The sequence below is a fragment of the Spermophilus citellus genome (assembly GCF_964194105.1).
Source record: "Spermophilus citellus genome assembly, chromosome: 3".
NCBI classification, from domain to species: domain Eukaryota; kingdom Metazoa; phylum Chordata; class Mammalia; order Rodentia; family Sciuridae; genus Spermophilus; species Spermophilus citellus.
In genome coordinates, this window is record NC_138184.1 from 77,664,145 (window position 1) to 77,680,176 (window position 16,032).

Consider the following 16,032-nt stretch of genomic DNA (forward strand, 5'->3'; position numbering starts at 1 on the left):
GCCAGGATTTTTGAACAGCTGCTGCAGGCATCTGAAAAGCTGCGTGCACATACGGCAAGGAAGACAGAGGGAATGTTTTCAGAATGCATTGAATAACTTTGACCAGTTATGTGATCTAGTTGTAGACAGGTGGGCAGAAATGGTGATTGTTTCTTCATTAAGACAGTGGTGCATGCCTATAACCCCATGCCTATAACTGGGGAGGCTGGGGAGGAGGTTTGCAAGACCACTTTCAGCCTTGGCAACTTAGTGGAACCCTGTCTCGAAATAAAAGTTTTTTTGTTTTTTTTTTAAATATTTATTTATTTATTTTGGCGGACACAACATCTTTGCTGGTATATGGTGCTGAGGATCGAACCCGGGCCGCACGCATGCCAGGCGAGCGCGCTACCACTTGAGCCACATCCCCAGCCCTGAAATAAAAGTTTTTAAAAGGGGAGGAGTGTTGGCGATGTTGCTCAGTGGTAGAGCACGCCTGGGTCCAATTCACTGTGGGGTTGTGTGTGTGTGTGTGTGTGTGTGTGTGTGTGTGTGTAAATGGAGTAAACCACCACTATAGGCAGCTTTGAGTCATAACCCGGTTTGGAATTCAGAGAGAACAGTGATTCTCAACTAGAGGTGATTTTTCTTTCCCAGAGGACATTTGGCAATATCTGGAGACATGTTTTGGGGAGTGCTATTGACATTTAGTAGGTAGAAAAGCCAAGGATGCTGCCCCATATCTCACAAAGCATCTTATAACCTCCACACAAAGATTTATCCAGCTCAAAATGTTTCAAGGTTACGAAATCCGGAGTCAGAATTATCCCCTTACAATGCAAACATCTCAAGCCACCTCTCTAGGGTTGGTAGTAACTCCTTGAAAATTATTTGGTGTTGCCCACTTCCAAAATGGCTTCTGACCAATCGTAGCAGGATCTGCCCCGGTCCAAAAAGGTTGCAAGGGAGTCAGTAGCCCGAATGGTTTGATCCAAGCTCCTGTCGTCACCCCCTGACTGCAGAGCCAATGGAAGAGGCCCAGTTGTGGACCGAACCACCTCCAGTCGCTGGAGCAGGGGGAGAGAGGCTGATAACGGCGAGATAGAGTTTCTCACGCTGAGATCATAGGCCAAAGGAGAGAACCCCAGCTCTACTCTGTGTGTGTCACTATGTTTCGCGGAGTGAACGTGGAGGTGGATGGGACCTGGCGGACCTCGGACCCGTTGCCTGTCTTCGGCCCCTCCTGCCGCGGCGCGCGGTAGTACGCCCCTCGCACTTCCCTGGTTGGGGCAGTTCAGCCCGCAGAAGTCGGTTCGGGAGCTGTCAGCGCGGGTGCGAGCACGGCGGGGCGCGGGGTGGGCGCGGCCGACCCGGTCCCCGACCCGGCCCGCGACCCCCAGACCTCACGCGCCCCACACCCGGCCCGCTAGGCCGCCCGGCCGCCTACCGCGTCCCTCGCTCGCTCTCCCGCTCCTCCTCTTCTCTCCGCTTGCCGGCCGCCGGGCGGGCGGCGGAGACCCCGCCGGGACCGAGGCTTCTGCCTGGCGGACGGCCAGACCCCGGTCGCGGCCTTCTCGCCATGTCCTCGACCAGCGACGCCAGCAGTCACTTCCCCCTGCACCTCCTGGTCTGGAACAACGACTACCGGCAGCTGGAGAAGGAGCTGCGGGGCCAGGTGAGCTGTGGGGCGGAAGGAGTTGGGGGGGTCGTTTCGTCTTGCTGAGCCCATTTCCAGCACTCTCCCTCCAGGGACCCTCAGCCCCTTTCAGCTTTGCAGCCGTGGGACAGGATAAGTGTCGTGTGTTTTCTGTAATGCCAGGCCCGGCCCGGCCCTGGGAATTTTGTGTGTCATCCCTTTTTGACCTTTTCTATAACGCTAGGAGGTAGGTACTATTATTATTTCATTTAGTAGAGAAGGAAACTGAGGCTCTCAGAGCACTTGCTTTGCCTGAGGCTGCCCCCCCCCTTAATACCGAAATTTTAACTGGGGGGGGGGTAGCTCTAGAATGCATCACCTTTACCATTTTTAAGCTCTGTTGCCTCAAAGGCATAAGAACAACACACACACCCTTACCCCACCCACCCTTGGGAAGAAGGGCTTGGTTGGTTTTATAGTCCAGGCTCCAACTTGCCCTGTGACCTTGGGCAAGGCATTTTCGTTCTAAGGTCCATGTTCATTTATCCATAGAATGAGGATGTGGGTAGTGATGTAGGCGAACCCAGTACTTGACAATATTGATAGTTCTTGGGCGCGGCCTGGGAATCAGCATTTAACAAGGTCCCCAGAAAGACTGATACATAGTAAAGTTTGAGAATTCCTGGTGTTCAATCTCCTTAAAATTCCGTCTTGTTCCGAAGTGCCTTAATTTTTTGTTTTTTAAATTTATTGCCATCTATTCACAGCAGAGGTTCTCAATTGGAGGTGACTTTGCTCCTGGGGGGGGGGCATTTGGGAAAGTATGGAGACATTTTTGGGTATCTGTGAGGAGTGGGTGCTACTGGCATCTAGTGGGCAGAGGCTGCCAGGCTGCCCAATCCTACAATGCACAAGACAGCCACCCACAACAGAATTATCTGGCTTCAAATGTCATTTGTGTCTTAGTTGAGAAATCTTTCTTTAAGGGATCCTGACAATTCTAGGAAGTTCTGGTGTCCTCAAGTTACAAACCAATAAATTTAGTGAATAGGATAGGGATTTGTAATTACCTTTGCAATCTGGTGTAATTGTTCTTGTTGGTTTCATTCATTTTATTCAGCGTGTTAAAGATCTAATTTTTGAATGCCTCAAAATTGACCCTGTAATTGTCAAGAAATTTTAGAGGAAAAGGAGCATTGGTCCTCTTTTTGTTGGCAGGAATTGAGGAAGATCAGCCTTACCATGTTTGAACAGTTACTGCTAAGTGCATGCTTGCAATTTGCTATATTTAAGTTGGTTGAACATCCATTGGAATTCAAAAGTTGCTCTTTTTTCAATTAAGAAAAGAACTCCAGCTGGGTACATGCCTGTAATCTCACCTACGGGAAAGCTGAGGCAGGAGGATTACAAGTTTGAGGCCATTCTGAGCAATTTAGAGAGACGTTGCCTCAAAATAAGAAATAAAAAGATCTGGGATATAGCTCAGTGGTAGAGCACCCCTGGTTCCTTCCCCAGTAAAATGAAAAATAAAAATAAAAGATAAAAAAGAACTCCAGACAGAACAAAGTTTTGTAAGAGTCATTATTCTTAATTAAATGACACAGTAGCTATTTAAGAGTTAAGGAGATATGACACATGTTCCCAGACAAAGTGATTCACCATTAGGTATCCCAGTATACCTGATGATTTAATATCCTATTACTAGATGTGGCTCTGAGGTAGTCTCTACCATTTTACTTTTAGCTCTAAGTCTCACGAGGGGCATTTTAAAAATAATCAGTTCTGTTTTTAGGGGTCTGCTTTTTGCATCTGCACTTTTCAATATTGTGGCTGCCCAATTATGTAACGCAGAGAAAAAGTACAAAGAAAATCACAGAATTAAGATCCTATCACGAATGAAAATTCTGTATCATAAAAGAGTCATCATCATTAAACCACACACTTTCAATTCCAGTTTCTGAAAACAGTGTGCTCTCCACTCATTGGGGGTGAAGTAAAAAGTTTAAATTTTTATTAAAAAAGTCTAAACAAAGTCTTGGTTTATAATCTATTTTTTTAAGTGGTACTAGGGATTTAACCCAGTGGCACTCTACTAATGAACTATATCTCTAGCCCTCTTTTTTATTGTTTTTTTGAAATGGGCTTGACAAGTTGTTAAGGCTGGCCTCAAATTTGTGATTCTCCTGCTTCAGCCTTCTGAGTAGCTGGAATTCCAGGCATGGGCCACGCACCTAACGCTGTTTTTTTATTTTAAGTGTATCAAAGTTATCTCTTTCCTCTGCAGTCTATGATAAGAATGTCTACTGAAAGTTTTTTGTCTTTTACCTTGAAAAAACTTAGGACATTTGTGACTAGAACTTGGGAATTAAAATCTTGCCGCAGACTTTCCCCAAGTAAACTTTGGGTCCTCAATGCCCTTGACTGTCAAGGAGGTCAGGAAGAATATTCATACATGCAAATTCTTTGGTTTTGACTTGGTTCTCAGGAATTATTGTGTACCATTTGAGGAGGAGACAATTGACATGTATTCATAAGGCAGGTCTCCACTGGGAAAGTTAGTTGACTGTCAGTATAATCCAACTTCAGTCTTGAAACTTGGCCATTGGAAGGGCCCTGACAGGGCAGTTGCACAGCTCCTCTCCATGCGTGGTTCAATGCTCTGCTGTCACCATCTTGAAATCCTTAACTATTTTGAATAGGGGTGCCTTGCATTTTTATTTTTATTGGGCCCTGCAAATTATATAACTGGTTCAGGGTGAAGAAGTGGATTATCAATATCATTAGACTACATTAAAATACATGGCAGCAAATATTTTATTGCCCTCCTGTTTATCCAGAGTCTGTTGATTATGAAACAACCACCTGCTTCTGTGACCCGGCTGCAGTGGGGGTTAATGGCCCCCCACGAATGCTGATTAATTTGTGAGCTTGGGTGTGTTACCTTTGCTGAATTGTTTTATCACCTGTTAAGATGGGGGACGCTGAAAGCCTGCTGTTTTATCAGGTGTTGCGCTGAGATGTTTTATGTGTAATCTTAGATTTAATCCTCACACCAGCTCTGGGTGGGTGCTACTATGATTCCCACCTTATAAATGAGGCAACCAAGGTGAAGAGAGGCTTAGTCTGAATCAGGGTTTGTCCAAATCCTGTTTTTTTTTTTTTTTTTTTTTTGTACCAGGGATTGAACTCAGGGGCACTCAACCACTGAGCCACATCCCCAGCCCTATTTTGTATTTTTATTTAGAGACAGGGTTTCCCTGTCTTAGTGCCTTGCTGTGGCTGAGGTTGGCTTTGAACTCGTGATCCCCCTGCCTCAGCCTCCAGAGCCACTGGGATTATAGGCATGCACCACTGCGCCTGGCTCAAATCCTGGATTCTTAACCTCTCTGCTCTTTCAATAAAACTGGAGAATAAGGAAGATAACAGATTTGAAAGTGCAGGCCCATAGTAAATGGGAATGGTACCATTTGGAGTAGCTACCACTATTTTTAATTGTAATTGTTATTTATAAACCTGGGAATTTAGCTCTTTTTTAAAAAACATTAAAAAAAATTTTTTTTTTGAGTTGTTGGTAGACCTTTATTTATTTATTTATATGCAGTGTTGAGAATTGAACCCAGCGCCTCACACATGGCAGGCAAGTGCGCTACCTCTGAGCCGTAGTCCCAGCCTTGAATTTAGCTTCTTTTAAGTGTGTTCTATTTTTTCTACAAGGAACATGTATTGGCTGCATAATTAAAAAGAGAAAAATTCCCTTTCACCTCAGCAATAAAACCTGCCGTTTCCCTTAATGTTTCGTTTGCCGTTGAGATTCTGCCATCTACTTCATTCCTTCCATCACATAGGGGGACTTGAAGCATCGCACAGTGGTAGCTGGAAGGGTTTAATTTGTTTCAGGAACCTCTGCAGCACAGAAAGAATCAAGTTTATCCAGATGAAGAGGATGAGCACATTTCAGCCACAATCCCACAGTATTGCTAGTAGCTGGTGTTGGTGTCACTTTGCCAACTATGCAATTGTTTGAGGCCTCCAGTGCTTGCCCAGCAGAGGCACTTAGTAAAGTGCCTCTTAACCCATCCACTCTTTAATGTTCAGTGGGGCCTTGACATTGGAAACTGTGTTCTGGTTATGTCATTTAGCTAGAGTGTTCTGTTCAACTTCTTTGGCCTTTTTACCAATGCTGGGGACTGCAGGATCGCTTATAGGGACAAATGCAAAGGTGAGTTCATGCATTGCAGGGAGTATAGGGGAAACTTTGGGACCAAGTGGGGTAAGGGTGGCAGATAAGGCCTGACGTTAGACTCCAATACCCTCCTTGGAAGCCAGCAAGTGAAAATATAGCATCCAGGCAGGAGGAAGAGAATGTTCCAGGCATCAGCAATACCTGGAACCCAGCAGGGAACCACTGTGGGGTTCTCATTTACAGCCTGTGGCAGGCCAGATGAGACCACTGGGCATATATTCAAGTCAGTGCCAGTGGGGAGACATCCCAGACGAAGTGCTTAGAAGTAGACTGTAGGGCATTGGGGACGCAGGCTTACCGTAGGAAACTGGCCTGTGGATCCCCTTTCCCAGCTGACTTGAGATGTTGAGGTGGAGGGCTGGGGCTGGGTCTGTCTGTGAAGAGGAATGAGGGAGTTTACCCTGTTGGGGGAAAGGAAGGCTCCTTAGCCTCTTGCCAGAGGTCCCCAGAAGAAGAGCCTACAGCAGGCTAGGTAGGGGTATGGAGGGGCTGATAACTCACCTGAGGCTGGTGGGGAAGCAGGAATGGGTACCCAGTTTAGCTTTGCAGCCTATCCTCAAAACTTGGTTATTTACTCCTTTTGGAGGACAGTGGCATAGTAGAGAAAGCTTTTGAGCAAGAAAAGTCCATGGGCATCACTTAGCAAGCAAGAAGATGTATAGACACCTCATTCCTTGACTTTTGAATGTTCATAGTTAAAAGGGTGTGTCTGAAGAAACTTAAATGGATAAACCTAAATGGTCATCTTTAAAAGTGAATTCCAGTTAAATTCTGAAAGCCTGTGTCTGAACTGTATCATTAGTTGATGATCCTAAACCCTGCTACTGTGATGAAATTTGAACAAATGTCTTTTAAGAAGAGAGTGACAGCTAATATGAAACTCCATGGTGTGGGTGTATGCTAATAAGAGCTAACTTTTCTTAGTGTGCACTGTAGTGTCAAGCACAGTGCCAAGTTAAGCCTTTACTCTCAAAAGAATTATAAGGGGGGTGTTTATTTCTGGCTCTCATTTTATATGCTAGCAGACCAGAGCTCAAGAGAAATTAAGCAACTAGTCAAGCAGCAAAACAGTATGTAGATGATAGGTTAATTTTATGTATTACATATAATACTACTGTTTTCTTCCAGCAGCTTTATTGAGATATCATTCACTTATCAGACAATCTACCCATTTAAAGTATTCTATTTAGTGATTTTTAGTATGTTCACTGAATTGTGCAGCCATCACCACTGTCAATTCTAGAATATTTTCATCACCCCAAAAGAAGTCTCATCCCCCATTTCCTGCCAGCCCCTTCAGCCCCAGGTAACTGCTAATCTTTGTAGATTTGCCTATTTTAGACATTTTGTATGAATAAAATCAGGTGACATATTACCTTTTCTGTCTGGTTTCTTTCCCTTAGGCTGTGTGTTTGGAGGCTCTTCCGTGTTATGGCATGTATTAGTTCTTCATTCTATTTTATGACTGAATAACAATCCATTGTATGGATTTTTTTGTGTTCTTTGGACATTTGGGTTGTTTTCACTTTTTAGTTATTATGAGTAATTCTGTGAATATTCCTTTATAAGTTTTTAGATGGTGTATGTTTTTATTTCTCTTGTGTATAAATGCTGGAGAGGAATTGCTGGATCATATGTAGCTGCACTGGTTTACATTCCCACCAACAGGGTGTAAAGGTCCCAGTTTCTCCACATCCTTGGCAACACTTATTATTGTCTGTCTGTTAGGTTTTAACCATAGTGGGTGTGAAATTGTATCTCATGGTGATTTTTATTTGTATTTCCCTAATGATTTTTTTTTTTAAAGAGAGTGGGGGGGGGGAGAGAGAGAGAGAGAGAGAGAGAGAGAATTTTTAATATTTATTTTTTAGTTCTCGGCGGGCACAACATCTTTGTTTGTATGTGGTGCTGAGGATCGAACCCGGGCCGCACGCATGCCAGGCGAGCGTGCTACCGTTTGAGCCACATTCCCAGCCCCTCCCTAATGATTTGTGATGTTAAAGATCTTTTCATGTTCTTATTGTCTACTTACATGTTAATCTTCAGAGAAATGTCTATTTAAATGCATTGCCCATTTTTAAATTGAGTTATTTGACTTTTTATTGAATTATAAGAGCCCTATTATATATTCTAGATAGAATATATAAGAGCCCTTTCATATATTTTAGATAGAATATATGAAAGGGCTCTTATAATCCGATATAGAATGTACAATTTTTTTCTCCCATTCTGTGGGTTGCCTTTTTGCTTTCTTTGTGTTATCATTTGAAGCATAAAAGTTTTTAATTTTGTTAAGTTCATTTTTTCTACATTTTCCTTTCCTTTTTTTTTTTTTTTTTTTTTGCTGGGGGGTGGTGGTGCTGGGGATTGAACCCAGGGCTTTGTGCATACAAGGTAAGCACTCTACCAACCGAGCCATAGGCCGTAGGTTCAATCACCAGCACCCCGCCTCCTCCCTGCCAAAAATACTATCATCATACATTTTCCTTTTATACTGATCAATGCTTTTGAAAAATTTGTTCTAATTTGTTATATATGACAGCAGAATGCAATTCAATTCATATCACCTGATCTATGTTTTTGATGTTACAGCTCAGGCAGCCTAACCTGTGTTTGTGAAGCTATGCTCCTATATTTTCTTCTGAAAGTTTTTTTAAAAAATCATTTTAGTTCTCTGGGGCTGGGGATATGGCTCAAGTAGTAGCACACTTGCCTGGCATGCGTGAGACACTGAGTTTGATCCTCAGCACCACATAAAAATAAAATAAAGATATTGTATCCACCTAAAGCTAAAAAATAAATATTAAAAAAATCATTTTAGTTCTTGTATTTGGATTTTAAGATCCATTTTGGGCCAATTTTCATGTATAACGGAAGAAACTTCAGTCTTTTGCATTTGAATGTCCAGCTGATCAAGCACCATTTGTTGAAAGGACTGCTTTTTTCCCCCACTGAATTATTTTGGCACCCTTGTTGAAAATTGATTGACCATAAATATGTGGGTTTATTTTAGGACGCCTAAATTGTACTCCATTGAGAAAATGTCTGTCCTTATGCCAGTACCACACTGTCCTTATTGCTGTAACTTTGTGGAATAAATTTTAAACTTGGGAAATAAAAATCCTTGAACTTTTCTTTTTTTGATGAATATTCTGGGTTCCTTGAATTTCCGTATGAATTTTAGGATCAATTTGTTAATTTCTGCATAAAGACAACTGGGATTTTGATAGGAATTGCATTGAACTCCACCTTAGTTTGGAGAGTATTGTCATTTTTTAAAAAATATTTTTTAGTTGTCAATGGATCTTCATTTTATTTATTTATACATGGTGCTGAGAATTGAACCCAGTGCCTCACACATGCTAGGCAGGCGCTCTACCACTGAGCCACAACCCCAGCCCCGTCATCTTAATAATAAATATTTCTGAACCATGAACATAGGGTGCTTTTACATTTGTTTCAATTTTTTCTTATATTCTTTTTCAACAATGCTTTATGATATTCAGCTTCATATTTTTTTGTTTAATTATTTCTGTTTTTTTTCTTTTTGATGCCATCACAAGTGTATCATAATTATTAATTTTGTTCTTGAGTCCACTACAAGTATATAGAAATACAATTGATTTTTATATGTTAATCTTATATCCTGCAGTGTTGCTGAATTCATTGATTTGTTTTTTAGTTAACAAAAAATGTACACAGAAAGGAATCTTTGGATTTTCTGTGTACAAGATTAGGTAGTCTATGAATAGAAATACTTTTACTTCTTTTAAATCTAGATGCTTTTTATTTCTTTTTCTTGCTTTGTTGCCCTCAGACAGTGTTAAATAGAAGTGTTGAAAGAGGATATCCTTGTCTTGTTCCTTATTTTAGAGGGAAACATCAGTATTTCACTCCTTCAAGTATGCTGTTATCTCTGGGTTTTTATAGGTGTTCTTTGAGGATCTGCCTTTTATTTCCAGAGTGTTGAGAGTTGTGAGTTTTTTTTTTTTTTTTTTTTAAGGGGTATTGGATTTTGTCAATACCTTTTCTCTATCTGTTGACAATCATGTGGTTTTTGTTTTATTTTATTGACAGGTATATTGTAATAATTATCATATGTTAAACCAATCTTGCAATTATAAGGTAAATCTCCCTTGGTTATAATATATAATGGTTATTAACCTTTTAATATGCTTGCTAGTGTGTTTTTGAAAAATTTTGCATCTGTGTTTATGAGAGATTGATAAATTTTTTTTCATGACAGATTGATAAATTTGGGCTCATATAATAAATAGGAAAGTTTCCCTTCCTCTTCTGAGTCTTGAAAGAATTGGTGAATAATTGGTATTAATTTTTAAAATATTTGATACAATTCAACAGTGAAGCCATCTAGGCCTGTCTTTTTTTGAGGGGAGAGGGTAGGAATTATTTTTTTTAATTGGTTCTCAAAACATTACAATGATCTTCACATATCTTATATCATACATTTGATTCAAATGGGGTGTGAATTCTTATTTTTACCACGTGTACAGATTGCAGGATCACATTGATTACACATCCACGTTTATACATACTGCCATACTAGTGTCTGTTGTATTCTGCTGCCTTTCCTATCCCCTTCCCATCCCCTCCTCCCCTCCCCTCACATCATCTCTCTCTACCCCATCTACTGTAACTCATTTGGGTAGGAGTTTTTAAACTTTGCATTTAATCTCATTATGAATTTATTTGGATTTTCTATTCTGTGTCAGTTTTGCTGGTTTGTGTCTGTATAGGAATTTCTTTTTTTATCTAAGTTATCAAATTTGTTGGCATGTTCATAGTATTCCTTTATAACCTTTTTAAAATTTATGTAGAGTTGATAATAATATTCCTCCTTTCATTCCTGAGTTTAGTAAAATGAGTTCTTTTTTTCTTGGTCAATCTAACTAAATACTTTGTCAATTTTGTTGATATTTTTAAAGGACCAACTTTTGGCTTTGTTGTTTTTTCCCGCTATTTCAACATCTAATCTTTATTAATCTGTTTTATTTTATTTTAATTAAAAATGTTTTTTGCAGTAATGGAGAATGAACTCAGCGCCTTGTGCATGCTAGGCTAGTGCTCTACCACTGAGCTACATTCTCAGCATCCTTTCCGCCTTTTTTTTTTTTTTTTGTACCAGAGATTGAACCCAGGGACACTTAATCACTGAGCCACGTTACTACATTTCTAGTCCTTTTTAAATTTTTTATTTTGAGACAGAATCTCACTAAGTTGCTGAGGCTAGCCTTGAGTTTGTTGTCTTCCTGCCTCAGCTTTGCAAGTTGCTGGGATTAAAAGTCTGCACCACTGCATTAAAAAAAAAAAATTTAGAGACTGTCTCCCTAAATTGTGGAGGCTGACCTGAAATTTGTATTCCTCCTGCCTCAGTCTCCTGAGTAGCTGGAATTACAGCCTCCTGAGTAGCTGGTAGCTGCGTCACCACGCTCAGCTTTACAACAGTTTTTAAAAAATCATGTTGTCACCATAATATATTTCTTCCCTGCCTCTCTCATTTCAAGTGAGGCAGACACAGGAGGAGGCTCTGAAGAATTATAATCAGGCATACAAAGCTCTTTGGCTTATGCATACATTTCCCCCTGTGGTCCAAGGTAGAACAAAGTTAACAATTTAATATATCTGGATTTTATTTTATGCATCGTATCTGAGAGTTGTCTAGCAGTTTGAGTGTTAATCCTTAGTTTATTTGTTACTTTCATCCTGGAATGTGAATTGCAGTAAGTAGAATTTCTTTTTTCATGTGATAAATGTTGTTAAGCCCCTCCTATGTGGCAGGCAGTGTGCCAAACCTAGCACCTTTCATGTAGACTGAATTTGAATACTGGTTTATATAATAGAAGTGTAGGAAGGTAATGACTTTGCTAATTATTTCTTTCTTGCTAAACAGAGTTCATAAGTTCATAGTCTTGTTATTTTAAGAAAACAATTATTTAATGCAAGTTAGTGTGTAGGGTGACAGAAGCTAAGAAATATAATGCTTGGACTCTGCCTTTTAGAACTCTCAATCTCTTTGTTGTGATAGACAAGCCATCCCTTAGGAAAAGTCAGGGAATGATGGGACAGTGTTATGGACCACGTTCCAGAAGGCTTTTTGGTACAGTAGTCCCTCCTTTTTCAGGGTTTTACTTTCTGAAATTTCATTTACCCATGGTTTACACACTCTGTAAATATTTAATGGAACATTCCAGAAATAAGCAATTCATATGTTTTAAATTGCATGCCATTCTAAGTAGCAGGGTGAAACCTCACACCATTCCACTCTGATGTGAATCACCGAATTGTTCAGTGTATCCACGATGTATGTGCTACCTGCCCATTAATCACTTAATAGCCACGTTTGTTATCAAATCCACTATTGGGGGGCAGTATTACAGTGCTTACATTCAAGTAACCCTTGCTTTACTTAATAATGGCTCCATAGCACAACAAGAGCATTAATGTTGGCAACTCAGATATGCCAAAGAAAAGCTCTAAAGTGCTTCCATTAAGTGTAGAGGTGAAAATTCTTGTTTGTTTGTTTTGTGATGCCGGGGATGAAACCTAAGACCTTGCACTGCCAGGCAAGTGCTCTGCCACTGAGCTACACCCCTGTCTGCAAATTCTTGATTTTGTCATATGTATGTATGTAGGAAAAAAACATGGTATGGGGTGGGGCTATGGCTCAGCACCACATAAATAAATCAAACAAAGGTATTGTGTCTATCTACAACTAAAACAATATAAAAAATACCCCGTGGTATGTATAGAACCAAGTACTGTCCTCTGTTTCGTGAGTCCACTGGTGTCTTAGAACATGTCCCCCATGCAGAAGGGGGGGACTTTTGTATTTTAGCACCTGGGAGGACACTGAAGTCTGGATTTGTCTATCAAGCCCTGTGTTCAGCTAGCAGAATGTTTTCAGCTGCTTCTCTTATTCTGCGACAATAGTTCTTGTGCTACACAATAGCTATGATATAATTTTAGCAAACTTGGGAGGTTCCATAGTTGTTGGATTATGGTTATTTACCCACAGTTCCATTTCGCCTCCCTTCCTCAGTGGCGTGTGGTGTGTGTCTTTGGAGACTGAAGTTAGTGCCTGTACAACAACTAGCATCTCAAATCAAGATAAAGCACATTCCCTAAGAAGTGTTATGGTGTTCTGAAAGGTTTTACATTCCGAAAGTCCCATGGCAGTTCATTGTGTCCTTGGAAGAACTTTCAGAGCCCCGTTTTGCAGGCAGTGCTCAGTCGGAGACTCATGCCAGAGAAACTGCTGCTTGGCTCTGGCGACCTGAAGCATTTCTGAAAGGCGGGCTTCAATAGCTGAGCAGGAATGAAGAGGTCGAGGCCAAAAGTGTATGTCTGTCACAGAGAAGAAACCTTCCAGGGGATGCAGCACACACGTGTGTGGGTCCCTGGCAGGTCATACTCCTTGCCAGGTGCTGTTGGATATTATGTGTGACTTCAGGGCACTTAGAACTCAGTATGCAATCATGAGAGAGGTGTTTTGGTGCCAGTCCAGCTACACAATGTAATTTTATTCTGACCCGAATTATCTTTTGTACTTTCAGTTTTGATTAACATCCTGCACTTCCTGTTCTAGACCTGAATGCTGATATGTGCTTGAGAAATCCCCCATGTTCTGTGTCACAGGGTGCTTGCATTTCATCAAAGTCCCTAGCCTTTTTTAGGCTTAACTGGAGTGCTATTTAGAGCTTAGGTTGGGTTTGGTGGTCTAAGGCCTAATCATTCTTATTTATTAGGCACTTAACTTTATAGAGAAAGGAACTCATTGCTTAAAACATTTTTTAATTAAAAAGGAACTTGAACTATTATCTTTATAGTCCTCAAATTCATATTTCAACTGTGCTCACATGCAAACATCTTTTTATGTATTTCTGTAATTAATGTATAAATATTGTTTTCTCCTTTTTATACTTAATGTATCTCTCATTTTCATATTCTTTTTTTTTAAAGAGAGAGTGAGAGAAGAGAGAGAGAGGAGAGAGAGAGAATTTTTTAATATTTATTTTTTAGTTCTCGGCGGACACAACATCTTTGTTGGTATGTGGTGCTGAGGATCGAACCCGGGCCGCACGCATGCCAGGCGAGCGCGCTACCGCTTGAGCCACATCCCCAGCCCATTTTCATATTCTTATGCATTCAATTGTATAAATACCAGTGTTTACTTCACAGAATGTGGAGGCTCTGGATCCACGAGGTCGAACATTATTACACCTTGCAGTTTCTTTGGGCCATTTGGAATCTGCTCGAGTCTTGCTCCGGCATAAAGCAGATGTGACCAAAGAAAATGGCCAAGGATGGACAGGCAAGTATACTTGTAAAATAATTTAAAGTCACTCATTTCAGTTTCTCTTTCTGAAAAACACTAGTTTCAATCATGATTTTCCTTTGAATCAGCTGTATCCTTCTTGGGAGGGATGGGGGATGGGAACAGATGGGAGCCAGAGATGCTGGCTGGCTGGTCTGTTGCATAGAGTCACCCTTAGTAGAGGTGACTCGACTCCACTTCCAGAAACAGCCTTCATGCAAACCTTGCCCACCAAGTTGAGTTGGAGGCCAGTTTTGCCCTTTGAGTACAGTGGGGACTCCACTGAGTCCAGCAGGGTAGGGAAAAAGAAAAAAAGCAATTATTGGTAGAAATAGGCTCTTTTGTTAAAATCCTGTCATTTCGGTGTTTGCAAGCTCTCTTATTATCAGTCAGAGTAATTTTCTGTTGACTAAGCAAAAATACTCACAAGTGCAAGTCCTCCTGCTAGCTCTACATGTAACCACAGGGAAAGCTAGCTCTCAGGAAACACTGTTAGGACTTCAGAACCCGTGGCAAGAGTGCAGGGAGTGGAGAGGAGGAGAGGTTTGATCAGCAGGCTTAGTGTGCCCCATCTGCTTCTCTTTAGTGTTGAGCCAGCCATCAGAAGTCATGGTCATACCTCTGTTGGACTGCAGCCTCATTCTTTCTTTGAAGCAATATTGGTCTTTGATCCATATAGATAAATGGGCTTTGGGATTTGTCAGAAAGTATGAGGATACTCAGTGGTTAAGTTTCACTCTTTTGTTTCCCAGTTTTACATGAGGCGGTGAGCACTGGTGACCCTGAGATGGTGTATACAGTTCTTCAACATCGAGACTACCACAACACGTCCATGGCCCTTGAGGGAGTTCCTGAACTGCTACATAAAATTCTCGAGGTATCCATAAAACCAGCCAGGCCGTACATGGTTTAGCACCACGCTGGTGCAGTCTTGGGACAGTTTGACATTGTTATGTACCTTCCTGAAGAGTTTCATGGATAGCAAATATGATATTTTGATTGCCTGTCCAACTTGTGGAAGTGTGGGGGCTTCTAGGTCACTGGGATTATCTTTTTAAATGCTATTTTGAAATTATAACTAAGGAAAACCGACATCAAACACAGTCAATTTGTCTAGGTGCCTGTTTTCTTAAAAGCAGCAGCGCCCTGTGCGGAGGTGACCTGAGGAGCAGAATGAGCGTTGGTTACTGTGCAGGCATTTTCAGGCTTGCTAAGGCCTGGAGGTCTGTGTGCCACTTCTCCTTGCCACTCTTGTCATTTCTAGACATTAGTATTTTGCAACTTCTAATCTATTGCCTCCATTTATTTACAGTTCCTGGCTTTGGGGAAGTTTATCTGGCTTATGAGTCAAATTTATGAGCTCTCTGATTCTCATGGCTTTCTTAAAAAATATTCCTGCTAGACTCCTGGGTTGTTTTGGATGATGGTTGCCATTCTTCAGATAATACTTGTTATTTGAAAGAACCATCTTATCAGTCAACCATGTGCTGTATTCCCAGGGTAGTAGGAAACAAGAAAGTAGCAGTGGTTCAGTTTTCAACACTATTCATTCTCAAATTAAGCACAGAGTTGAGTTCTCTCAAATATCTCCTAAGATGTTTGCTAGTTAAATTAGCTTTACAACTTTGGGTAAAGCACATTTCTTGAAAAAAGAAAAAACTTTGTTATAAGATAATCGTTGTTCATTATTTGAGTACTTTTTTTTTTTTTTTTTTGGTACCAGGAATTGAATCCAGGGGTGCTTAACCATTGAACCACATCTCCAGCCCCATTTTAATATTTTATTAGACACAGGGTCTTGCTGAGTTGCTTAGGGCCTCGTTAAGTTGCTGAGGCTGG

General features: G+C 41.0%; 1 protein-coding gene across 2 annotated transcripts in view; it reads left to right on the forward strand.

Moving 5' to 3' along the window:
- The first annotated feature begins 1,181 nt into the window (after positions 1 to 1,181).
- The window catches only part of ANKRD13A (ankyrin repeat domain 13A), a 36,763-nt gene continuing 21,912 nt past the window's right edge, over positions 1,182 to 16,032 (forward strand). Inside the window, exons 1-3 of one of the 2 annotated variants that reach the window (XM_081286745.1) lie at positions 1,182 to 1,654; positions 14,058 to 14,190; positions 14,946 to 15,070. In XM_081286745.1, coding sequence (XP_081142871.1) covers positions 1,559 to 1,654; positions 14,058 to 14,190; positions 14,946 to 15,070 — 354 coding nt within the window. In that variant the 5' untranslated portion in view covers positions 1,182 to 1,558. The remainder of the gene's footprint in view (positions 1,655 to 14,057; positions 14,191 to 14,945; positions 15,071 to 16,032) is intronic. The other variant, XM_081286746.1, reaches the window with a different exon arrangement.